Source organism: Salmo salar, chromosome ssa12, assembly GCF_905237065.1.
Source record: "Salmo salar chromosome ssa12, Ssal_v3.1, whole genome shotgun sequence".
In the NCBI taxonomy this organism is placed as follows: Eukaryota; Metazoa; Chordata; class Actinopteri; order Salmoniformes; family Salmonidae; genus Salmo; species Salmo salar.
In genome coordinates this window covers 39639777-39666743 of record NC_059453.1, presented here as the reverse complement: position 1 = coordinate 39666743, position 26967 = coordinate 39639777, and the positions used below count along the sequence as shown (strand labels likewise).

General features: G+C 41.9%; 1 protein-coding gene across 2 annotated transcripts in view; it reads right to left on the bottom strand.

The window, feature by feature from the left end:
• Positions 1-26967, bottom strand: part of mmp24 (matrix metallopeptidase 24) — a 105925-nt gene that overhangs the window by 32723 nt on the left and 46235 nt on the right. For both annotated transcript variants that reach the window (XM_014131593.2, XM_014131592.2), the window contains exons 4-5: positions 3203-3507; positions 1017-1178 (exon numbers count right to left, since the gene is read on the bottom strand). In XM_014131593.2, coding sequence (XP_013987068.1) covers positions 1017-1178; positions 3203-3507 — 467 coding nt within the window. The remainder of the gene's footprint in view (positions 1-1016; positions 1179-3202; positions 3508-26967) is intronic.

The following is a 26967-nucleotide window of genomic DNA, read 5'->3' as shown; positions in this document are numbered from 1 at the left end:
ACAACAGCAAAGGCCCTTGTGAAGCTGCTGGAGGAAACAGGTACAAAAGTATCTATATCCACAGTAAAACGAGTCCTATATCGAAATAACCTGAAAGGCCGCTCAGCAAGGAAGAAGCCACTGCTCCCAAACCGCCATAAAAAAGCCAGACTACAAAGATCGTACTTTTTGGTGCTTTGCTGAAGGAGGGACTGGTGCACTTCACAAAATAGATGGCATCATGAGGAGGAAAATTTGGTGGATATATTGAAGTGACATCTCAAGACAACAGTCAGGAAGTTAAAGCTTGGTCGTAAATGGGTCTTCCAAATGGACAATGTCCCTAAGCATACTTCCAAAGTTGTGGCAAAATGGCTTAAGGACAACAAAGCCAAGGTATTGGAGTGGCCATGACAAAGCCCTGACCTCAGTCCTATAGAAAATTTGGGGCAGAACTGAAAAAGCGTGTGCGAGCAAGGAGGCCTACAAACTTGACTCAGTTTCACCAGCTCTATCAGGAGGAATGGGCCAAAATTCACCCAACTTATTGTGGGAAGCTTGTAGAAGGCGACCCGAAACGTTTGACCCAAGTTAAACAATTTAAAGGCAATGCTACCAAATACTAATTGAGTGCATGTAAACTTCTAACCCACTGGGAATGTGATGAAAGAAATAAAAGCTGAAATAAATCATTCTCTCTACTATTATTCTAACATTTCACATTCTTAAAATTAAGTGGTGATTCTAACTGACCTAAGACAGGGAATTGTTACTCTGATTAAATGTCAGGAATTGTGAAAACTTTTAAATTAGTTTAAATGTATTTGGCTAAAGTGAATGTAAACTTTCGACTTCAACTATACTGTATATATTTTTTTTATTCATATTTTTCAGGGGGTGCTGCAGCATCCACAGCACCCCTACTTCCAGCGACAACAATGTTCCAGCGACTATCGTGGATGAGTAACCAGGCCAGCACAGTACAGCTCAGCTTAGCTTGGCTAAGTAGTGTAAAAAATATATAAGTGACAAAGTACCGTATATTTTCTGGATACCCTGGAGGTCATCAAGGGGCAGTTTGAAGTTGTGTGTCTCCATGTATTGGTAGAAGGGAGCCATTATGGCACTGGGGTCATTCGAATGCTCCAGCCCCAAGGCGTGCCCAAGCTCATGTACGGCCACCAAGAAAAGGTCATTACCTGGAGAAAAAACATTGCATTGGACCATATGAACAAGTTAGGGGGATACTGTAGGCCCGCCATTCAAAATAACAGTGGTAAATGTATCAGTGAAGGGAAAGGGAAAGGGGGATGCCTAGTCAGTTGTACAACTGAATGCCTTCAACTGAAATGTGTCTTCCGCATTTAACCCAACCCCTCTGAATCAGTGAAACCATGCTGCAAAAGTTTTACCACATGAATTAGACTAAATGTGTTTTTTTTTAAATGTATCTGTGAGAGTCTAAAAAGTGTGTAAGAAAATGTCAGCTTCACAGAAATACCGTGGTAATTTGTTCGTTAGACATCTCCCCTTGTAAATAGATCCGAATGATAATTTAAAACACTTAATAATATCTCAACTTCTGAGTGGGAGCTGGTATTAATATTTTTCCTCGCCGTGATAATTGATTTGACTATTTGAACCTGTTTATTTGACATAATTGTCCTTTATTTCATTGGGCAGTCCTGTTGAGATTGAAGTTCTGGACAGTGTAATACCTCTGTTCATACCCGCGCTATCTTTTGAGCTTCAGGTAGAGTGCAGAGTAAAATAAAAAACTCCTATCTCTACCTCCCTTTCAAACCAAGGCACTTAAACAGTGGAGAAAATGAAGATGAAAAGTTATTCAGCATCTCTTGGTTGCACAACGGACATTTGCTTGAAATAAAGGATGCATTGGTTTTAAGAATAAAATACAGCTTTTTCAAGCAAACGTGGATTGGGCTACCAAGAGTTGCTGAATGTGTTTTCATTTTCATCTTCATGCACTGGATTCTGTCTGTTGGTGGAATTCCTTAATTCCTGGAATTCCTATGCTGTGTCTGCTTTTGCTGTTAATGTTATGTCTCAGTGTGTGTCATCCTTCCATTCCCATGCCTTAATACTTTATGTAGGCCTACTTGTTCATTCAATCATTGGGGGCCAATTCGTACTTCCTATGTATTTTTGCAGCATTGTTTCACTGATACATTTTGGACACTGCTATTTTGAATAATGAGCCTGGAGTATCCCCCTTACTTGTTCATATTATTGTCCAGTGCTATGTCACTCAGATGGCACACACACACACTTATCAAGAGCTCACTGGTATTCAACTATTGATCATTGATCACTGAATCATTCAGCAATGACCATCAGCCAATGAAAGAGGTTTCTTCATCCTGGTATGCACTATTCTTTGGTAGCTTTTGAGTAGGCCAACACTTGTTAACCAACAACCTGAACAAAAATATAAACGCAACATGCAACAATTTCACTGAGTTACAGTTCATATATGGAAATCAGTCAATTGAAATAAACGCAGTAGACCCTAATCTATGGATTTCACATGACTGGGAACACAGATATGCATCTGTTGGTCACAGATACCTTACAAAAAAAGGTAGGGGGGTGAATCAGAAAACCAGTCATTATCTGTTGTGACCACCATTGGACGTACTGCCAAGTTCTCTAAAACGATGATGGAGGCAGCTTATGGTAGAGAAATTAACATTAAATTCTCTGGCAACAGCTCTGGTGGACATTCCTGCAGTCAGCATGCCAATTGCAAACTCTCTCAAAACATGAGACATCTATAGCATTGTGTTGTGTGACAAAACTGTACATTTTAGAGTGGACTTTAAGTGTCCCCAGCACAAGGTGCACCTGTGTAATCATCATGCTGTTTAATCAGCTTCTTGATATGCCACATCTGTAAGGTGGATGGATAATCTTGCTAAGGAGAAATGCTCACTAACAGGGATTTAACATTTGAGAGAAATAAGCTTTTTGAGCGTATGGAACATTTCTGGCATCTTTTATTTTAGCTCATGAAACACGGGACCAACACTTTACATGTTGCATTTATATTTTCGTTCAGTGTATATAGAATCAGGAGCACTTTGAAAAAAGAGTTACGGTGGCATGAACCAGTTTGTAAAACCCATTCTACATTTAATAATCCATTCAAATACAAGGGTTCAACACTACATCTGAACAAGCCAAAGTAATCAGTATTACTTACCATCATGATTAGCGTTGCCTAGTGTCCAGGGCTCGTCTGAATCAAAGTGAGTGTCCCCTCCGATCCCAGGGCCTGGGAAGTAGGCGTGGGCCAGGAACCCCCCCTCCCCGTCAAAGGGAGAGCTATCACCATGGAAACCAGAGGCGAAAAAGATCATGATGTCGGCCTCCTTCCCCTCGTTCTTGATCTCGGAGTAGGCCACCTCCTGGAAAGTCAGTGGGGTCACCGTCTGCCACACGTCAAAGGCCTGCCGTATGGCTCTCTGCGTGTCTTTCTCCCCCACTTTAGGGGTAAAGTTGTGTATGCTACAGTAAGGAAGAATGGGAAAAGGGGAAGTATGGTAATACAGGAGTACAGAATACTGTATGCAGTAAGAAAGAAAGAAAAAGAGAAAGAAGACTAAGTACACTCAAAAACATTATGGGTTAAAAACAACTCAAATTGGGTTATTTGGTAAGACAGCGCTGGGTAAAAATTGGACAGAACACTAGCTGGGTTGTGTGAATAATCCAACTTGTTGGGTTTACTCAAACGTGGGTTAATTTAACCATCAGTTGGGTTTTTATTCACTTTCATGCTGGATTGACCCAACAGCTGAGAAGGCTGTAATTGCAGAACGCAGTTAATTCTTATGTGCAGGTGGGACGGTAACGTCCCACCTGGCCAAATCCAGTGAAATTGCAGAGCGCCAAATTCAAAATACAGAAATACTCATAATAAACATTCATAAAATATACAAGTGCTATACATCGGCTTAAAGATGAACTTCTTGTTAATCCAGCCGCTGTGTCAGATTTCAAAAAGGCTTTACAGTGAAAGCATACCATGCGATTATCTGAGGACAGCGCCCCGCTTACAAAAGCATACAAACATTTCACAACCAAGAAAAGGAATTACAAAAGTCAGAAATTGCGATAAAATTAATCACTTACCTTTGATGATCTTCATATGTTTGCAGTCACAAGAGTCCATGTTACACAATAAATGTTCATTTTGTTCGATAAAGTCCCTCTTTATGTCCCAAAAACTCTGTTTTGTTGGTTCTTTTTGTTCAGTAATCCACTGGCTCAAAGGCGGTCATGACATGCAGACGAAAACATCCTAATAGTACCTGTAAAGTTCATTGAAACATGTCAAACGATGTTTATAATTAATCCTCAGGTTGTCTATTGTCTAAATAATTGATAATATTTCAACCGGATAATAGCGTATTCAATAGAAAGGAAAAACAACGAACGGCGAAAAATCGGTCACGCGCTCAAAACAGCTTTGGTTCATTTAGAGTCCACTGAAAGAATGTTCTCATTCTTCCTCGTTTTTCAGAATACAAGCCTGAAACAATGTCTAAAGACTGTTGACATCTAGTGGAAGCCATAGGAACTGCAATTTGGGTCCTATCCAAATACATACTGTATAGGCATTCAATAGAAAAGTACCCACATCAAAAATATCCCACTTCCTGGATGCATTTTCCTCAGGTTTTCACCTGCCATATCAATTCTGTTATACTCACAGACATTATTTTAACAGTTTTGGAAACTTTAGAGTGTTTTATATCCAATACTACCATGCATATGCATATCCTAGCTTCTGGGCCTGAGTAACAGGCAGTTTACGTTGGGCACGTTTGTCATCCAAACTTCAAAATACTGCCCCCTACCCAAGAGAGGTTTTTTAAGGGTGTTTTCTGATATCGAGCATTTCTTAATATCAAGTTACATATATTGATGTTTGTCATTGTTCGGCAAGTCAATTAAGAACAAATTCTTATTTACAATGATGGCCAAACCCTAACCCGGACGACGCTGGGCAAATTGTGTGCCGCCCTATGGGACTCCCAATCACGGCCGGTTGTGATACAGCCTGGAATTTAACCAGGGTCTGTAGTGACGCCTGTAGCACTGAGACCCTGCGCCCCTCGGGAGCTCCCAGTGACAATTGTAGCTAACCCTAACCCTTTTCCTAACCTGAAATGCTAATTCACCTAACCTGCCATGTTAATGATCCTAACCTGCCACATTAGTTATACTAACCTGTTATACTAACTATGTAAACAAATCATCTGTGTCGAGAAACCATAACACCGGAACTGACCAATGGCAGGTATCAATGTGTTCAGGGATTTTAAAGTATTGATTGGGGACTTATTTGTGGAGGAATGCAACTGTATTTCTGGGTGATTTGTAATGTTTTATTTGTACTTCCCATGACTGTGTTTTTGTATTTTAATGTGTATTTTGTGTATAGATAGATGGATAGATGGATAGATAGATAGATGTGTGTTTATTTATGTTGTATATAAAGGGCACATTTGTAAAAGAGACCTAGGTCTCTATGTCTTCCCTGTTAAAATAAATGTAAACAAATTAATACAAATTTGGCGTTTCCTGATATCAGGGAACACCCACATCAAGAATAGCCCCAAATTTCAGTCTGCAATTACACCATATTCCAGCAGCTGCGTCTTTTTTAATGTAATCCTTAGGTTATTTTGAGGTGCGTCTTATTAGGGCCATAGCTTTCAGATATTTGTTTTTGGCCAACCGTGAGAGTAAATGTCATCCCTGTTCATCATGTTAAGTTTGAAAAATGCAAAAAAAAAATTCATTATATTTACATATTGTAACAAAGTGGTAACTATGCCAACATTGGATTAGTACAGGCTTTTAAAGAACACTTGTGCAAGCCTCATTAAAGCTACACAATAGCCAGTGTTCAACCATACCATGTGATAACAATACAATAGAACAAATCAATTGGAATGATATTTACTCTCACGGGTAGCCAAAAATAACTATATGAAAGCCACACATCTGCTAAGCCACACCTCCAGTCATCTGATCTGACCCACTGGGTCATATCTCAATGAGCAAGCATCAACAACCCAACCTTGCCTTTTTTAGTAAGCAACCCAACTAAGTGGCCCAATGCCTGCAACCCAGCATTTGGGTCATCCAAACAACCCCAAAAAAATTTGAGTATGGTATGGCTGCCATACACAAGAATGCTGGATTGTTTGGTTGACCCAACGGCTGGGTTGCTGCCGTTGGGTCACTTATTTGGGTTGTTTTCTTTAAAAACTGCGGGGTTACTGATTCTTGGTTATTCAGATATGAAGACTAGAGGCGTGGCTTAGTAGGGGCGTGGTTTTCAGATAGTTATTTTTGGCCTCCCGTGAGAGTAAATGTAATTCTGGTTCATCTGCTTTCTTGTAAATGTTAAGTTTGAAAACAGACACTTTTTAAGCTTTAATGAGGTCTACACAAGTGCATTAGTTCCTCAAAAGCCAATGCATATCCCAATGTTGGGATTACTTAAAAAATACCTAGCTGCTGGGCCAACCAAAAAAACAACAACTGATGATTAAATTAACCCATTTTTGGGTCCTCCAAACAACCAACATGTTGCGTTATTCAGGCAAATCAACTGGCTGGGTCAAAATTACCCAGCATATGTTCTGTCCAATACTTACCCAGCACTGGGTTACCAAATAACCTAATTTGGGGTTCAGGAGTGAATGAATATCACAATATGAATATTTTAAAGAAGGATACTACAGAGAATTTAAATGAGCATCAAGTTAGCAAAACAAACACAAATAACAAGCCTATTCCAACAACTGTAACACAGCTGATTGTGTGCTCTGTAATGAACTAGTTAAGAGTGACAACAATCTGTTTCATTTTATAAAGTATAATCAAGTTTAAGGTGATTGAGAGCAGATTGCTGGATCTAAAACCTAATGGAAGTTTATTTTACTGATGCTATTAACCTCTTGACGGTCGCCTAGGATAGGGCGCGCCACAGCGCATTTTGAAAAAAATGTGTGCCCATTTTAAACGGCCTACTACTCAAACTCAGAAGCTAGGATATGCATATAATTAATACTTGTGGATAGAAAACACCCTAAAGTTTCTAAAACTGTTTGAATGGTGTCTGTGAGTATAACAGAACTCATATGGCAGTCAAAACTCCGAGACAGATCGAAACAGGAAGTGGAATTCTGAATTGCGAACTCAACTTCATCACGTTGCCTATTAATCACACCGTGAGCTATGGTTCATTGAGCACTTCCTATTGCTTCCACTAGATGTCCCCAGTCTTTACAAAGTGATTTGAGTCTCCTACTGTGAAAACTGACAGAATGACACGCTGTGGAACGTGGTCACACGGAGAGGGCCATCACCATTATGACGCCGGCGCCCCTGGTTACCCTCCCCTTTCGAAACGTTTTGAAACACAATGCAATCGTCCCCCTCGAATCTTATTGGAGCTCTCGTTGAAAAAGGCCCTACAGATTTATGTTATACAACGTTTGACATGTTTGAACGAACCTAAATAAGAAAAAAATGCATTTTGTTGAAAGAGTAGCCCCGCGCACGTCGGGACTTTTGGTGAAGCCTTCAGAACGCGCTAACAAGAACAAGCTATTGGGACGTAAATGATTAACTTTTTCGAACAAAAATACATTTGTTGTAGACCTGGGATTCCTGGAAGTGCCTAAGGATGAAGATAATCAAAGGTAAGGGATTATTGACAATAGTATACAAGACTAGATGTGATATGCGATTGTTCCTAGATGGCTAGCCCAAAAAATTGAAAAAAAATAATTATTAAATTTTGTTATGCTAATGGCGATATGATTTTTCGCTGCACAGGGGTTAAGACAAATGCAGTGACCAAACGCCTTATTTTTGCATACAAAACACATACAATGCATAAAAAATATGCACATTATATGAACACATGATGCCTCATCTGCTGTGTAATAGTTTATCCTGTTTAGGATAGGGGGCAGTATTTTCACGGCCGGATAAAAAACGTACCCGATTTAATCTGGTTATTACTCCTGCCCAGAAACTAGAATATGCACATACTTATTTGATTTGGATAGAAAACACCCTAAAGTTTCTAAAACTGTTTGAATGGTGTCTGTGAGTATAACAGAACTCATATGGCAGGCCAAAACCTGAGAAGATTCTATATGGGAAGTGCCCTGTCTGACCATTTCTTGGCCTTCTGTAGCCTCTTTATCGAAAATAGAGGATCTCTGCTGTAACGTGACATTTTCTAAGGCTCCCATAGGCTCTCAGAAGGCGCCAGAATGGGGAATGATAACTCTGCAGTCCCTGGGCGAAAAACAGTAGGGCTTTTGGAAAGTGGTCGTTCTGAGAACAATGACACTGGTGCGCGCGTGCATGTGAAGACTCCATTTTCTATTTTCAGTGTTTGAACGAAAACAAGGTCTCCCGGTTGGAATATTATCGCTATTTTACGAGAATAATCGCATAAAAATTTATTTTAACCTCTATGGGCTAGGCGGGACGTAATCGTCCCACCTACGCAACAGCCAGTGTAATCCAGTGGCGCGATTTTCAAATACCTTAAAAATCCTATTACTTCCATTTCTCAAACATATAGCTGTATAGCTGTGGTTTTGGTTTTTGTGACATATGCTAGCTTGAAAAATGGGTGTGTGATTATTTCTGGCTGGGTACTCTCCTGACATACTCTAATGTTTTGCTTTCATTGTAAAGCCTTTTTGAAATCGGACAATGTGGTTAGATAAAGGAGAGTCTTGTCTTAAAAATGGTGTAAAATAGTCATATGTTTGAAAAATTGAAGTTTTGGGATTTTTGAGGTGTTTGTAATTCGCGCCACGCTCTATCATTGGATATTGGCGAGGCGTTCCGCTAGCGGAACATCTAGATGTAAGATTAACTTCATAAATGATCTGAAATATGTGAAGAATACAGACGCAGCCAATTTAGCTATGACAATGGTAAGCAGATGGGCCCTTTTGTAATACATTGTGGTTAGCAAGCAAGAGAATATCCGCTTCAAACTATGCAACATTGGATGATGTGAGTGATTCTAGTCTGTAATCTGTATTCATGAGAGCAATGGGAGGATATGACCAAAAACTCATTAACACTAGAACTGCCAAGATGGTCAATCTGACAGTTTTACATTTTGTAATTTTAATAATTTCATTCAAATAAAAACCTTGAACCCACCTGTCCCTGACTTCTTCTAAATACACTATAAATACAAAAGTATGTGGACACACCTTCAAATTAGTGGATTTGACTATCTCAGCTACACCCATTGCTGACAGGTGTATAAAATCGAGCACACAGACATGCAATCTCCATAGACAAACATTGACAGTAGAATGGCCTTACTGTAGAGCTCAGTGACTTTCAACCATCATACGATGCCTCCTTTCCAACAAGTCAGTTTGTCAAATTTCTGCCCTGCTAGAGCTTCCCCGGTCAACTTTAAGTGCTGTTATTGTGAAGTGGAAACGTCTAGGAGCTACAACGGCTCAGCCGTGAAGTTGTAGGCCACACAAGCTCACAGAACGGGAGTGCACATAAAAATCATCTGTCCTCGGTTGCAAAACTCAGTACCAAGTTTCTGGAAGCAACGTCAGCACAATAACTGTTCGTCGGGACTTTCATGAAATGGGTTTCCATAGCCGAGCAGCCACACACAAGCCTAAGATCACCATGCGCAATGCCAAGCGTCTGCTGGAGTGGCTTAAAGCTCGCCACCATTGCACTCTGGAGTAGTGCAATCCCATTCTCTGGAGTGATTTATCACGTCCGACGGACGATTCTAGGTTTGGCGGATGCCAGGAGAATGCTACCTGCCCCAATGCATAGTGTCAACTGTAAAGTTTGGTCTGGGGCTGTTTTTCATGGTTCGGGCTTGACCCTTAGTTCCAATGAAGGGAAATCTTAATGCTACAGCATACAATGACATTGTAGACAATTCTGTGCTTCCAACTTTGTGGCAACAGTTTGTGGAAGGCCCTTTCCTGTTTCAGGAGTAGAAAGCGAGGTCCATACACAAATGGTTTGTCAATATCGGTGTGGAACAACTTGACTGGCCTGGACAGAGCGCTGACCTCAACCCCATTAAACACTTTGGGATGAATTGGAACACCGACTGGGACACAGGCCTAATCACCCAACACCAGTCCCCGACCTCACTAATGCTCTTGTGGCTGAATGGAAGCAAGTCCCAGCAGCAATGTTCCAATATCTAGTAGAAAGCCTTCCCAGAAGAGTGGAGGCTGTTATAGCAGCAAATGGGGGGACCAAATCCCTATTAAACATAAATTATTGTGGAATGAGATGTTCAATGAGCAGGTGTCTACATACCAGTGGAGGCTCATCAGAGGAGGAAGGAGAGGACCATTCTCCTCAGCGAAATTTCATGAAAATAAAATAGTGAAACATTAAACAAGTTATCCTTTTTAGATAAAACTGTATTAAATATATTCATATGTCACCAAATAATTGATTAAAATGTACTGTTTTGCAATGAAGGTCTACAGTATCTTTGAAATCTCCATCCCTAACTATAACATTTTCCGCCAAGATAGAACTGCCAAAGGGGGCGGTGTTGCAATCTACTGCAAAGATAGCCTACAGAGTTCTGTCTTACTATCCAGGTCTGTACCTAAACAATTCAAGCTTCTACTTCTAAAAATTCACCTTTCCAGAAACAAGTCTCTCACTGTTGCCGCTTGCTATAGACCACCCTCTGCCCCCAGCTGTGCCCTCGACACCATATGTGAATTGATTGCCCTCATCAATCTTCTGAGCTCATGCTACTAGGTGACCTAAACTGGGACATGCTTAACACCCCGGCCATCCTACAATCTAAGCTTGATGCCCTCAATCTCACACAAATTATCAATGAACCTACCAGGTACAACCCCAAATCCGTAAATACGGGCACCCTCATAGATATCATCCTAACTAACTCGCCCTCCAACTACACCTCTGCTGTTTTCAATCAAGATCTCAGCGATCACTGCCTCATTGCTTGCATCCGTAATGGGTCTGCGACCAAACGACCACCCCTCATCATTGTCAAACGCTCCCTAAAACACTTCTGCGAGCAGGCCTTTCTAACTGACCTGGCCGGGGTATCCTAGAATGACATTGACCTCATCCCGTCAGTAGAGGATGCCTGGTTATTGTTTAAAAGTGCCTTCCTCACCATCTTAAATAAGCATGCCCAATTAAAAAATGTAGAACTAGGAATAGATATAGTCCTTTGTTCACTCCAGACCTGTCTGCCCTTGACCAGCACAAAAACATCCTGTGGCGTTCTGCATTAGCATCGAATAGCCCCCGTGATATGCAACTGTTCAGGGAAGTTAGGAACAAATATACACAGTCAGTTAGGAAAGCTAAGGCTAGCTTTTTCAAACAGAAATTTGCATGCTGTAGTACTAACTCAAAAAAGTTCTGGGACACTGTAAAGTCCATGGAGAATAAGAGTACCTCCTCCCAGCTGCCCACTGCTCTGAGGCAAGGAAACACTGTTATCACCGATAAATCCACTATAATTGAGAATTTCAATAAGCATTTCTCTACGGCTGGCCATGCTTTCCACCTGGCTACCCCTACCCCGGTCAACTGCCCGGCACCCTCCACAGCAACCCGCCAAAGCCCCCACCATTTCTCCTTCACCCAAATCCAGATAGCTGATGTTCTGAAAGAGCTGCAAAATCTGGACCCTTACAAATCAGCCGGGCTAGACAATCTGGACCCTCTCTTTCTAAAATGATCTGCCGAAATTATTGCAACCCCTATTACTAGCCTGTTCAACCTCTCATTCGTATCGACTGAGATTTCCAAAGATTGGAAAGCTGCCCCGGTCATCCCCCTCTTCAAAGGGGGTGACACTCTAGACCCAAACTGCTACAGACCTATATCTATCCTACCCTGTCTTTCTAAGGTCTTCGAAAGCCAAGTTAACAAACAGATTACCGACCATTTCGAATCCCACCGTACCTTTTTCCGCTATGCATTCTGGTTTCAGAGCTGGTCATGGGTGCACCTCAGCCATGCTCAAGGTCCTAAATGACATCATAACCGCCATCAATAAGAGACATTACTGTGCAGCCGTATTCATCGACCTGGCCAAGGCTTTCGACTCTGTCAATCACCACATTCTTATTGGCAGACTCGACAGCCTTGGTTTCTCAAATGATTGCCTCGCCTGGTTCACCAACTACTTCTCTGATAGAGTTCAGCATGTCAAATCGGAGGGCCTGTTGTTCGGACCTCTGTCAGTCTCTATGGGGGTGCCACAGGGTTCAATTCTCGGGCCAACTCTCTTCTCTGTATACATCAATGATCTCGCTCTTGCTGCTGGTGATTCTCTGATCCACCTCTACGCAGACGATACCATTCTGTATACTTCTGGCCCCTCTTTGGACACTGTGATAACTAACCTCCAGACGAGCTTCAATGCCATACAAATCTCCTTCCATGGCCTCGAACTGCTCTTAAATGCAAGTAAAACTAAATGCATGCTATTCAATCGATCACTGCCCGCACCTGCCCGCCCGTCCAGCATCACTACTCTGGACGGCTCTGACTTAGAATATGTGGACAACTACAAATACCTAGGTGTCTGGTGAGACTGTAAACTCTCTTTCCAGACTCACATTAAGCATCTCCAATCCAAAATTGAATCTAGAATCAGCTTCCTATATTGCAACAAAGCATCCTTCAATTATGCTGCCAAACATACCCTCATAAAACTGACCCTCCTACCGATCCTCGACTTCGGCGATGTCATCTATAAAATAGCCTCCAACACTCTACTCAACAAATTGGATGCAGTCTATCACAATGCCCTCCGTTTTGTCACCAAAGCCCCATACACTACCCACCACTGTGACCTGTACGCTCTCGTTGGTTGGCCCTCACTTCATACTCGTCGCCAAACCCACTGGCTACAGGTTATCTACAAGTCTCTGCTAGGTAAAGCCCCACCTTATCTCAGCTCACTGGTCACCATAGCAGCACTCACTCGTAGCAGGCGCTCCAGCAGGTATATCTCACTGGTCACCACCAAAGCCAAATCTTCCTTTGGTCGCCTGTCCTTCCAGTTCTCTGCTGCCAATGACTGGAACGAACTGCAAAAATCACTGAAGCTGGAGACTCATATCTCCCTCACTAGCTTTAAGCACCAGCTGTCAGAACAGATCATTGCACCTGTACATAGCCCATCTGTAAACAGCCCATCTATCTACCTCATCCCCATACTGTATTTATTTATTTATCTTGCTCCTTTGCACCCCAGTATCTCTACCTGCACATTCATCTTCTGCACATCTACCATTATAGTGTTTAATTGCTATATTGTAATTACTTTGCCACCATGGCCTATTTATTGCCTTAACTCCCTTATCTTACCTTATTTGCACTCACTGTATATAGACTCTTTTGTTTTCTTTTTTCTACTGTATTATTGACTGTATGTTTTGTTTATTCCATGTGTAACTCTGTGTTGTTGTATGTGTCGAATTGCTATGCTTTCTATTGGGCAGGTCGCAGTTGCAAATGAGAACTTGTTCTCAACTAGCCTACCTGGTTAAATAAATGTGAAATAAATAAAAAGTTTTAAAAAAACAGCACAGTCTGGGGTAGCACCATGGTGTAGCCAGACGACAGCTCGCTTCTGTCCTCCACTGGCTACAATGACTTCAATACAAAACCTAGGATGCTTGTAGGCCTCACCCCTTCCATAGACATACATGGTAATTATGACCACTTCCGGAAGACATCCTCCAACTAATCAAAACTTTTGCAGTGTGAACTGACATGTTGTCCATCCAATCATAGAATTAGGATCATAGAATGAAACTACTGAATTGTATTGGGATTGTGCCACAGAGCATTATGGGGGTTCTACGTGTTGAGAAGCTTGGTGACATTGTTGGACAGAGATTAAGAGTGAAAAGTGATAGTTGAGCATTTGTTTGATATTATTCAATTCAAATTAGTTTTTTCAATTTACAGGAGAGGGAAGTATAATTTAAATTGTTTTCTTGGTTTTAGAACTTTATTTTGTGTTCAGTTAGCGCAATTTATTTAAATTTGCCTTGCTAACTTCAGTAGCTAGCTAGCTACCAGCGCAAGTGTGCAGTTTTCTCTGCCAGAATGGTAGTAGGGCCAACGCTGCCAAAAATGTTGTGGACTTTTTGTTGAAGAACCCCTTTCATTCTCTGGGGCGCACAAATTGGCTTTTAGAGGACACGACGAGAGGGAAAGTTCCGCCGACAAGGGAAAGTACAATGAGCTTGCATAGGTAATTAAATTAACAATGCTTTACTTGCTGAACATATAGAACTTTCGACTGTCTTTTCTTGGATGTCGAAATCAATTCTGAATGATTTGATATCTTCCATCGCATCATCCATTAGATTAAAGAGAGAGCTTGACGCAGCACATTTTTTTGCGTGTGCTCAAGTAGGCTTTCCACTTTTCTTCGGTATTTATTTAGCAAAGATGAAAACACATAATCACTCCGGACAAACACAAGCAAAAAATCATGATATACAGTTGAAGTCGGAAGTTTACATACATCTTAGCCAAATACATTGAAACTCAGTTTTTCACAATTCCTGACATTTAATCCTACTAAAAATTCCCTGTTTTAGGTCACTTTCGATCCCCACTTTATTTTAAGAATGTGGAATGTCAGAATAATAGTAGAGAAGGATTTATTTCAGCTTTTATTTTTTTCATCACATTCCCAGTGGGTCAGAAGTTTACATACTGTCACGGGCGCCGTAGGGATTGGACCAAAACGCAGCGGGAACGTGTAAACTCAACTTCTTATTTTATTAAAGAAGGAAAACAAAAGAAACACGTATGCAAAAACAACAAACGACACTAAACAGTCCCGTCAGGTGCACGAACACAAAACAGGAAACAACTACCCACAAATCCCATAGAAAAACACCCCTCTTAAATAGGACCTTCAATTAGAAGCAACGAGGAGCAGCTGCTTCCAATTGAAGGTCAACCCAATAAACACCACATTGAAATAGACATACTTGAACTAACATAGAAATAGACTAACAAAGAACATAGCCCAACAAACCCCGAAACACTCTAAACAAACACCCCCCTGCCACGCCCTGACCAAACTACAATAACAAACAACCTCTTTTACTGGTCAGGACGTGACACATACACTCAATTAGTATTTGGTAGCATTGCCTTTAAATTGTTTAACTTGGGTCAAACGTTTTGGGTAGCCTTCCACAAGCTTCCCGCAATAAGTTGGGTGAATTTTGGCCCATTCCTCCTGACAGAGCTGGTATAACTGAGTCAGGTATGAAGGCCTCCTTGCTTGCACATGCATTTTCAGTTCTGCTCACAAATTTTCTATAGGATTGAGGTCAGGGTTTTGTGATGGCCACTCCAATACCTTGACTTTGTTGTCCTTAAGCCAATTTGCCACAACTTTGGAAGTATGCTTGGGGTCATTGTCCATTTGGAAGACCCATTTGCGACCAAGCTTTAACTTCCTGACTGATGTCTTGAGACATTGCTTCAATATATCAACATCATTTTCCTTTTTTATGACGCTATCTATTTTGTGAAGTGCACCAGTCCCTCCTTCAGCAAAGCACCCCCACAACATGATGCTGCCACCCCAGTGCTTCACGGTTGGGATGGTGTTCTTCAAATTGCAAGCCTCCCCCTTTTTCCTCCAAACACAACGATGGTCATTATGGCCAAACAGTTCTATTTTTGTTTCATCAGACCAGAGGACATTTCTCCAAAAAGTACAATCTTTGTCCCCATGTGCAGTTGCAAACCATAGTCTGGCTTTTTTTGTGGCAGATTTGGAGCAGTGGCTTCTTCCTTGCTGAGCAGCCTTTCAGGTTATGTCGATATAGGACTCGTTTTACTGTGGATATAGATACTTTTGTACCTGTTTCCTTCAGCATTTTCACAAGGTCCTTTGCTGTTGTTCTGAGATTGATTTGCACTTTTCACACCAAAGTACGTTCATCTCTAGGAGACAGAACGTGTCTCCTTCCTGAGCGGTATGACGGCTGTGTGGTCCCATGATGTTTATACTTATGCACTATTGTTTGTACAGATGAACATGGTACCCCCAGGCATTTGGAAATTGCTCCCAAGGATGAACCAGACTTGTAGAGGTCTACTGAGCTACTGATCTAGGTCTTGGCTGATTTCTTTTGATTTTCCTATGATGTCAAGCAAAGAGGCACTGAGTTTGAAGGTAGGCCTTGAAATACATCCACAGGTACACCTCCAATTGACTCAAATGTTGTCAATTAGCTCATCAGAAGCTTCTAAAGCCATGACATCATTTTCTGGAATTTTCCAAGCTGTTTAAAGGCACAGTGAAATTATCTGTCTGTGAACAATTGTTGGAAAAATTACTTGTGTCATGCACAAAGTAGATGTTCTAATCGACTTGCCAAAACTATAGTTTGTTAAGAAGAAATTTGTGGAGTGATTGAAAACACGTTTTAATGACTCCAACCTAAGTGTATGTAAACTTCCGACTTCAACTGTAAATGTTACAGCAGCCTAGCCAACACCTAAACATTAGAGATCTGACATACTATATAGGATGAAAACGAGATGATTTTTCAGTTTGATCAACTGTAGGTTACTAATAAGAACAGCTGCATACAGCCTATGCTCCCTGTCTATCTGGTCAGGGTAAACTAATTGGCAACGTTATGTATTTATAGTCCATTTGTGTGTCAGGAGATAATGTGATCAAATTTGGTTTATATTCAACATTGGGCTGGCTAGGCTGCCTTCACGTTTTCAATCCAAAATTATTAACATAATAGTGATGGCAGATGTGAGTGAATTTCTTATAAGGCCTACAGTTGCATAGAACTGCATGATGCAAACCTGTATAAAGCAAGCTCAGCCATGTGAGTTGTATTGTCTATCGGTTGTTGTCTCTGTGTCTGGGTAGAGGAAATCCCCTCCCTAATCTAGTCTAAATCTAATTAATATGAACAAGTATAAGGTTGCTGCAGTTTGACAGGGTTTTCACCCCTGTCCGCTCATCCACTGGCACATTGAATGTTTCCTCTCCAAGCACTGTGAGTAACCCTATCAATTTTCTCTCATTACTCTATGTAGAGTCAATCACATACACAAACACAATTACATTATTACACATCAATGATTTTACTCCTTGCTTGGACTAACTCATTCTTAGCTCTTTTGTCTAACTGTGTTGTGCGTTGTGTTATTGTTTTTTTGTCTTCCCAGTCAAATCCTATCCTGCACTGAAATCAAGCCTCTGAACACTTCAACTCATGCCTCATACACTCATTCAATCACTGCTGTGATCCCTTCCAAACACAGTGTAATTAGCCCTCTCATTCCCATTCCCCATAATATTGTACTATACATGTCTTTATTAAATGCTTTAGGTTAAAATAATTACTCTTTGACGATTTTTGAAACACTTTGACATCTCTGTGCGTTCAGTGCCAATAACGTGGGTCTCACATTCTCCTCAATTTTTCAAATCACCAGCCTCCACTGCCACATACTATTGGTCATGTGGTGTATGTTAACTATAAGGTGACAACGATTAAGGCTGTGTGTAGCGGTTAGCAGTCATGATATGAAGGTTTGGCTTGGAAAGTTGTTTTTGCCTGGTCACAGACAGGTGATGTGTTGTGCACTTAAGTCCACAAGTGAAGGGAAAAGGTGACAGGAGGAGAGCGCGTAGATAGTTCCGAGAAGGAATTATACTGAACAGAAATATAAACACAACATGTAAAGTGTTGGTACCATTTTCATGAGCTGAAATAAAAGATCCCAGAAATGTTCCATACGCACAAAATGCTTATTACTCTCAAATGTTGAGCACATATTTGTTTACATCCCAGTTAGTGAGTATTTCTCCTTTGCCAAGATAATCTATCCACCTGACAGGCGTGTCATATCAAGAAACTGATTAAGCATCATGATCATAGGCTAGGACTGATTTCAAGGTTTTACTGCTAACCTAGAATTTCTAAGCAAACAGCTGGAGGCAGGGCTTTCTCCTATAGAGATAATTACTTTTTCATTGGCAAGATAAACAAACTTTGGGCATCCCGAGTGGTGCAGTGGTCTAAGTAGCTGTGCCACTAGAGATTCTGGTGAGATTCCACTAGATTCCAGGCTCTGTTGCAGCCGACCGGGAGACCCATGGTGTGGCGCACAGTTGGCCCAGCGTCGTCCGGGTTAGGGGAGTATTTGGCTGGCAGGGATGTCCTTGTCCCATTGCGCACTAGCGACTCCTGTGGCGGGCCGGGCGCAGTGCACTCTGACACGGTCGCCAGGTGTGCGGCGTTTCCTCCGACACATTGGTGCGTCTGCCTACCGGGTTAAGTGGACATTATGTCAAGAAGCAGTGCGGCTTGGTTGGGTTGTGTTTCGGAGGACGCACGGCTCTCGACCGTCGCTTCTCCTGAGTCCGTACGGGAGTTGCAGCGATGAGACAAGACTGTGACTACTGATTGGATAACACAAAATTGTGGAGAAAAAGAGGGTAAAAAAACAAAAACGTAGGGATGACCTGCTAGCATTAAACGCTGACACTACACATCCAAGTATATCTGACCAAATTATGAAAGACAAGAATTTTTGAATTCCGTAAAGTCAGTGTGGAAGAAGTGAAAAATTATTGTTGTCTGTCAACAATGACAAGCCATCGGGTTCTGACAATATGAATGGAAAATTACTGAGGATAATTGTGGACAATATTGGCACTCCTATTTGCCACATCTTCAATTTAAGCCTAGAAAGTGTGTGCCCTTATCGTCATTGTTGGCCAATCACTGCTATTGCTATCTATAATTAGCCTTTTATTGGCATTAGGCTATTATCGGCTTACAATGGTTGTTGTAGGCCTTTTGTTTCTATTATTAGCAAATTATTATCATTAGCAGATGTAAAATTATGAAAGACAAGCATGGTAAATTAGAATTCCGTAAAGTAAGTGTGGAATAAGTGAAAAAAGTATTGTTGTCTATCAACAATGACAAGCCACCGGGGTCTGACAACTTGGATGGAAAATTACTGAGGACGATATTGCCACTCCTATTCGTCATATCTTCAATCTAAGCTTACTTGAAAGTGTGTAGCTTCAGGCATGGAGGGAAGCTAAAGTAATTCCGCTACCCAACAATAGTAAAGCCCACTTTACTGGCTCAAATAGCTGACCAATCAGCCTGTTACCAACCCTAAGTAAACTTTATTTTTAATGGTTTGACCAGATACAATGCTATTTACTGTAAACAAATTGACAACAGACATTCAGCACGCTTATATGGAAGGACATTCAACAAGCACAGCACTTACACAAATGACTGATGATTGGCTGAGAGAAACTGATGACAAAGAAATTGGGAGCTGTCTTGTTAGACTTCAGTGCGGCTTTTGACATTATCGATCATAGGCTGCTGATGGAAAAACGTATGAGTTATGGCTTCACACCCCCTGCTATATTGTGGATAAAGAGTTACCTGTCTAACATAACACAGAGGGTGCTCTTTAACCTGTTTTGGATAGGGGGCAGTATTTTCACGGCCGGATAAAAACCGTACCCGATTTAATCTGATTATTACTCCTGCCCAGAAACTAGAATATGCATATAATTATTAGCTTTGGATAGAAAACACTCCAAAGTTTCTAAAACTGTTTGAATGGTGTCTGTGAGTATAACATAACTCATTTGGCAGGCCAAAACCTGAGAAGATTCCAAACAGGAAGCGCCCTCTCTGACCATTTCTTGGCCTTCTTGATCATCTCTATCCAAAACAGGGGATCTCTGCTGTAACGTGACACTTCCTACGGCTCCCATAGGCTCTCAGAAGGCGGCAAAAAGCTGAATGATGTCTTTGCAGGCCCTGGCTGAAAAACACTAGCGCATTTAGATACTGGTCGATCAGAGAACAGAGACTGGAGGCGCATGCACGAGGCGACACCATGTTTTTATTCTTTCGTCTTTGAACGAAAACAACGACTCCCGGTCGGAATATAATCACTTTTTTTACGAGAAAAATAGCATAAAAATTGATTTTAAACAGCGGTTGACATGCCTCGAAGTACGGTAATGGAATATTTAGAATTTTTTTGTCACGAAACGCATCGGGCGCGTAAGCCTTCGTCAACCTTGGATAGTGTCTTGAACGCACGAACAAAACGCCGCTATTTGGATATAACTATGGATTATTTTGAACCAAACCAACATTTGTTATTGAAGTAGAAGTCCTGGGAGTGCATTCTGACGAAGAACAGCAAAGGTAATAACATTTTTCTTATAGTAAATCTGAGTTTAGTGAGGGTCAAACTTGGTGGGTGTCAAAATAGCTAGCCTGTGATGGCGAGCTATCTACTCAGAATATTACAAAATGTGCTTTCACCGAAAAACTATTTTAAAATCGGACACCTCGATTGCATAAAGGAGTTCTGTATCTATAATTCTTAAAATAATTGTTGTGTTTTTTGTGAACGTTTATCGTGAGTAATTTAGTAAATTCACCGGAAGTGTTCGGTGGGAATGCTAGTTCTGAACGTCACATGCTAATGTAAAAAGCTGGTTTTTGATATAAATATGAACTTGATTGAACAAAACATGCATGTATTGTATAACATAATGTCCTAGGCGTGTCATCTGATGAAGACCATCAAAGGTTAGTGCTGCATTTAGCTGTGGTTTTGTTTTTTGTGACATTATATGCTAGCTTGAAAAATGGGTGTCTGATTATTTCTGGCTGGGTACTCTGCTGACATAATCTAATGTTTTTCTTTCGCTGTAAAGCCTTTTTGAAATCGGACAGTGTGGTTAGATAAAGGAGAGTCTTGTCTTTAAAATGGTGTAAAATAGTCATATGTTTGAAAAATTGAAGTTTTTGGATTTTTGAGGAATTTGTAATTCGCGCCACGCCTATCATTGGATATTGGAGCAGGTGTAAGAGGTTAATGGAAGCCTCTCCAACATAATCCAGTTAGAATCAGGAATTCCCCAGGGCAGCTGTCTAGGCCCCTTGCTTTTTTCAATCTCTACTAATGACATGCCACTGGCCTTGAGTAAAGCCAGTGTGTCTATGTATGCGGATGACTCAACACTATACACGTCAGCTACTACAGCGAGTGAAATTACTGCAACACTTAACAAAGAGCTGCAGTTAGTTTCAGAATGGGTAGCAAGGAATCAGTTAGTCCTAAATATTTCCAAAACTAAAAGCATTGTATTTGGGACAAGTCATTCACTAATTTTCACACTATTAAATAGTGTGAAAATTGAACAAGTTGAGGTGACTCAACAGCTTGGAACAACCCTGGATTGTAAACTGTCATGGTCAAACCATGTTGATACAACATTAGATAAGATGGGGATAATTCTGTCCATAATAAAGCGCTGCTCTGCCTCAACTAAATCTTCTAATAAATCATGTGGAAATTGAGCAAGTTGAGGTGACTCAACTGCTTGGAGTGTCCCTTGATTGTAAACTGTCATGGTGAAAACATATTTATACAACAGTAGCTAAGATGGGGAGAGGTCTATCTGTAATAAAGAGCTGCTCTGCCCTTTCAATAACACCATGAACAAGGCAGGTCGAACAAGGCAGGTCCTATAGGCTTTAGTTTAGTCGCACCTGGACTACACTTCAGTCGTGTGGTCAGGTGCCACAAAGAGGGACCTTGGAAAATTACAATTGGCTCAGAACAGGGCAGCACAGCTGGCCCTTAAATCTACACGGAGAGCTAACATTTAATAATATGCATGTAAATCTCTCATGGCTCAAAGTGGAGGAGACATTGACTTAATCACTACTTGTTTTTGTAAGAAGTGTTGACATGCTGAATGCACCGAGGTGTCTGTTTTAAACTACTAGCACACAGCTCGGACACCCATGCATACCCCACAAGACATGCCACCAAAGAGTGCCCAGACTGCCACCACCAGTAGGACTACCAGGTAGGCAATTCTCTCCAGAAAGGACACACTTTGTAGGCCAATATTGTGGGTTGTTGTCTTTGTATTTTAGTGTTATGTCTTTTATTATTATTCAACATTAGAGAATAATTGGTCATCTGATAAAATGTTTTATTAGAATTTTTCTACAAATAGGCTAACTAAGCTTAAATTATATATATTTGTATAGATCCTGTCAAGGCCAAATCCACCGCCACCTGAGAACAGGAATTGGGAAATGACAGAACAGTCTGGAAGCTTGTACAGCCGGGCAAAAATGTAGGAAGGTGACAAGGACAGAATGACATGACTTAAGCTGCAGGAAACAGAAGACAAAGGGCTGTGAGACATGGGTTTGATTTTAGACACATGAAAAGTGGGATGTACGGGGCAACAGAAGATGAACAGCAGAGGGGCTAATGACCTTGGAGATGGGGAAAGGGCCGATAAACCAGGGGGGAAAGTTTGTGGGAGAAGACGAGTATGTCGTCGAGGTAGACGAAGACGAACCGGTTCAACATGTCGCGGAGAACATCATCAACCAGAGCCTGGAACACAGCTGGGGCGTTGGTAAGGCCAAATAGCCTGACCAGATACTCGTAGTGACCGCTGGCAGTCTTCCACTCGTCCCCTTCCCGTATTCGCATCGGGTGGTAGGCGTTCCGTAGGTCCAACTTGGAGAACACGGTGGCCCCCTGGAGTGGCTCGAAGGCTGAGGAGATGAGTGGTAGTGGGTAGCAGTTCTTCACGGAGAGGTCCAGGGCAACTTCCAAGCCCGCAGGAAGTTGTCCCGGGGCAGGCTGCGCTGACTTCAGACAATGGGTGTGGCAGAATGGGCTCCAGCCCATAATGGCACCAGCAGTCCAGTCTATGATGGAGTTGTGTCACTGGAGCCAAGAGAATCCCAATACCATGGGAACCTGAGAAGACTTAATTAGCATGAATTGGATAGCCTTGCTGTGGTTCCCTGACTCTCGTAGGTTGATGGGAGTGGTATTGTGATTGACTCGGCCTATAGAGCGCCCGTCCAGCGCTCTAACATCCATTGGAATGGTGAGGGGCTGAGTGGGGATGCCCAGCTTGGACACCAGGGTAGCGTAAAAAAAAACTCTCATCGGCCGCAGAGTCGGTGAGTCCCCAGAGAGATTTTGACTGGTTCCCCCACAGCAGGATGGCATAGAAAGGGGTGTGAGTAAGGGGAGAGGAAAAGTTCTCCATAAGGCCCACCATAGTACTCGCCCCTTCTTGATGAACCTGGTTTTTTAATGGGCAGGTAGCTATGAAATGTCCCGTAGCTCCACAATATAGACAGCTCTGGGTGTGGAGTCGGCGTAAGCGCCCAGCCGGACTCAATCTAGCCCTTCCCAGGTGCATGGACTCCGAAGGAGACGAGTCGGCAGCCCTCTGTGATTCCCGAGAGAACTCGGGAATCACAGAGTGCTGCCGACTCGAACATGTAGACTTCATTCACTCGAACATGTAGACTTCGGGGGTCTCTGGGATTCTTCGGAGGCAAGGTGGGAATCGAGGGCGAACGAGGGCAACAGGAAACAGATTCCCTCTCCCTCCTACATTCTCGATGCCGCCCATCGATCCGGAAAGCTATGAGGGATTCAAGGTCAATGTTTAGCTCCTGGGCTGCAAGCTCATCTTTCACCACCTCCGATAATCCGTGAAGGAATATGTCGAACAATGCTTCCGGGTTCCAGGCACTCTCAGCTGCCAACATGCAAAAATCCACTGCATAGTCTGCCACACAACAGAAGTCTTGATGTAGCTGGAGTAGCCTCTCTCCCGAACAACAGAGAATCAAATATCTTCCGAACTTCTGCCACAAACTCCTCTAGACTGAGGCAGATGGCGGACTGTTGCACCCAAACCGCCGTAGACCAGGCGAGTGCCTCCCGGACATCAGCGTTATGATGTACTCTATCCTTGAGCACTGGGAGAGAAAAGCCCGGCAGTTTCCGGAATCTCCAGCGTAGCGCTCCGGAGGAGGTAAGCGGGGTGCTCGGGACACTGGGGTAGGCTGGGAGATTACGGGTGTGACTCGCTTCCAGCAAAGTCTCGAATGCCTGGTCATGGAGTTCTGCCAGGGTATGGAGCCCCTCCACAAGACATTGCAGTAACTTCTCGTGTTGTCCAATGGTGGCTCCTTGCGGGGAGACAGCATTGTGGAGCTGGTCTGAGTCTGCTGGGTTGGTCATGACCAGTTCATACTATCACATTTTAGGGAAGACCCAGATGCAGTCAGTGTCGAAGTAACAAAAGTTTATTCCTAGAAAAGGGGGCAGGCAAAACGACAGGGCAGGGCAGGCAGAGGTCAATAATACAGTGTGGTGAGGCAAGGTACAGGACGGCAGGCAGGTTCAGGGTCAGAGCAGGCAGAATAGTCAAAACCGGGAAAACTAGAAAACAGGAACTATAGACAAGACAGGAGCAAGGGGAATAATGCTGGTAGGTTTGACAAACAAAACGATGGAGCAAGGGGAAAAACGCTGGTAGGCTTGACGAACAAAACGATCTGGCAACAGACAAACGGAGAACACAGGTATAAATACACAGGGGATAATGAGGGGAGATGAGAGACACCTGGTGGTGGGTGGAGACAAGTACATAGACTGGTGAAACAGATCAGGGTGTGACAGGGATGCTGAACCACATCAGGGACTGCACCGTGGCTGAGGCACACAGACTAAAGGAGGACAGTTCGTGGGACATGTCTGTTGTCGAACTAAAAGCCTTCATTTCGATTTTGTATATCTGTGGTGCACAAGGCGCAAAGAGTTTGGCATTGGAGAGCTTCTGGTCAGCTGACTATGGCTATACATTCTTCAAAGGACCATGTCCCGGAATCGATTCAGGGAGATCATGAGATTCCTGCATTTTGACAAGAGAGAAACTCGAGGCAGATGTCTCCAAGAAGACAAATTTGCCCTGGTTTCCAAGGTGTGGGTGAAATTTGTTCAGAACAGCATCGCGTGCTACAAGCACAGTACTGCCATCACTGTGGATGAGCAACTGTTCCCCACAAAAGCACGCTGTCGCTTTACTCAGTACATGGTGAACAAACCAGAAAAGTTTGGTATAAAGTTTTGGCTGGCTGCAGATGTGAAGAGCAAGTACATGTTGAATGGCGCGTCATACCTGAGAAAGCATGAGACGCGGAGACCTGGTCAAAGATGGTGCTGAAGATGTATTTTTAAAGCTTTAAAACAACATAACAAAATAACATGAATTTTAAATCAAATTTTGTCATACAGTCAGAAAATACAGTATTGTCTTATTTTAGTATTTACAGTATATGTGCATCTGGATCAATCAATAGATTGTCTGACTCATTACAATTTACATTTGGTTTCCTAAGGTTTCTTATGACATATTTTAACATTACAAATGCATTAATTAATTAATTTTAAAATTAAGTGCCATGTATATAAAATGTGTGTAGAATGTACATGTAACAACAAAAGAAAAAGCAGAAAACAAAGTATATTGTTGTCCTCAGTTTCTTCTAATAACAGTGAAATAACAGTGGAGACGCTGGAAGAATGGCAGTGAGCCTGGCCTTCTTACTATCCCTCACTCTAATGCTGGGTGACAGTCCTCAAAGATCAAATCAGATTCACTCGCCCAGACAGACTAAATATAGAGCGCAGCCAGTCAAGAAAACACATTTAAAGGTGCAGTAAAAATGTCTTTCCCCTCTTTCCTGTTCTACTCCACAAGACAATATTTGTTTATATCCCTGCCTTGAGGAAGAATTTCAGCAAGTGTTGCTGGATTGCATAAGTTGCATTGGAAATATAGCAAAAAACATGTGTAGGCTGGAATGTTGATATGGAAAAACAACAGAAGATAGATGAATAAATAGATGAGTTGAAATGTACAGTAAATGGTGGGTCCGCTAAATGGGATGTCTGGGTGTCTCAGCGGCAGCATCTTCCTTATGGAGCACATATGTTTAATATTCTTGACAGATTTAATCAAATCAAATCAAATGTTATTTGTCACATACACATGGTTAGCAGATGTTAATTGCGAGTGTTGCGAAATGCTTGTGCTTCTAGTTCCGACAATGCAGTAATATCCAACGAGTAATCTAACCTAACAATTTCACAACAATTACCTTATACACACAAGTGTAAAGGAATGAATAAGAATATGTACATAAAAAAATATATGAATGAGTGATGGTATAGAACGGCATAGGCAAGATGCAGTGGATGGTATAGAGTACATAAACGGCTGCATCCGTTTACATATGAGATGAGTAATGTAGGATATGTAAACATATAAAAGTGGCATTGTTTAAAGTGGCTAGTGATACATTACATCAAGATGGCAAGATGAGGTAGATGGTATAGAGTACAGTATATACATATGAGATGAGTAATGTAGGGTATGTAAACATTATATGAAGTGGCATTGTTTAACTTCTTTGGGATAGGTGGCAGTATTTTCACGGCCGGATAAAAAACGTACCCGATTTAATCTGGTTACTACTCCTGCCCAGAAACTAGAATATGCATATAATTAGTAGATTTGGATAGAAAACACTCTAAAGTTTCTAAAACTGTTTGAATGGTGTCTGTGAGTATAACAGAACCCATATGGCAGGCCAAAACCTGAGAAGATTCCATACAGGAAGTGCCCTGTCTGACAATTTGTTGTCCTTCTGTTGCATCTCTATCGAAAATACAGCATCTGTGCTGTAACGTGAAATTTTCTAAGGCTTCCATTGGCTCTCTAAAGCCGCCAGAAAGTGGAATGGGGTGTCTGCTGTCTCTGGGCGAAGAACAGCAGGAGAATTTGTAAGTGGTCAGCCTGGGGACAGTGACACTGGAGATGCGCGGTCACAAGACTACTCCATTTTTTTCTTTCAGCCTTTGAATGAATACAACGTTGCCCGGTTGGAATATTATCGCTATTTTACAAGATAAAATAGCATAAAAATTGAT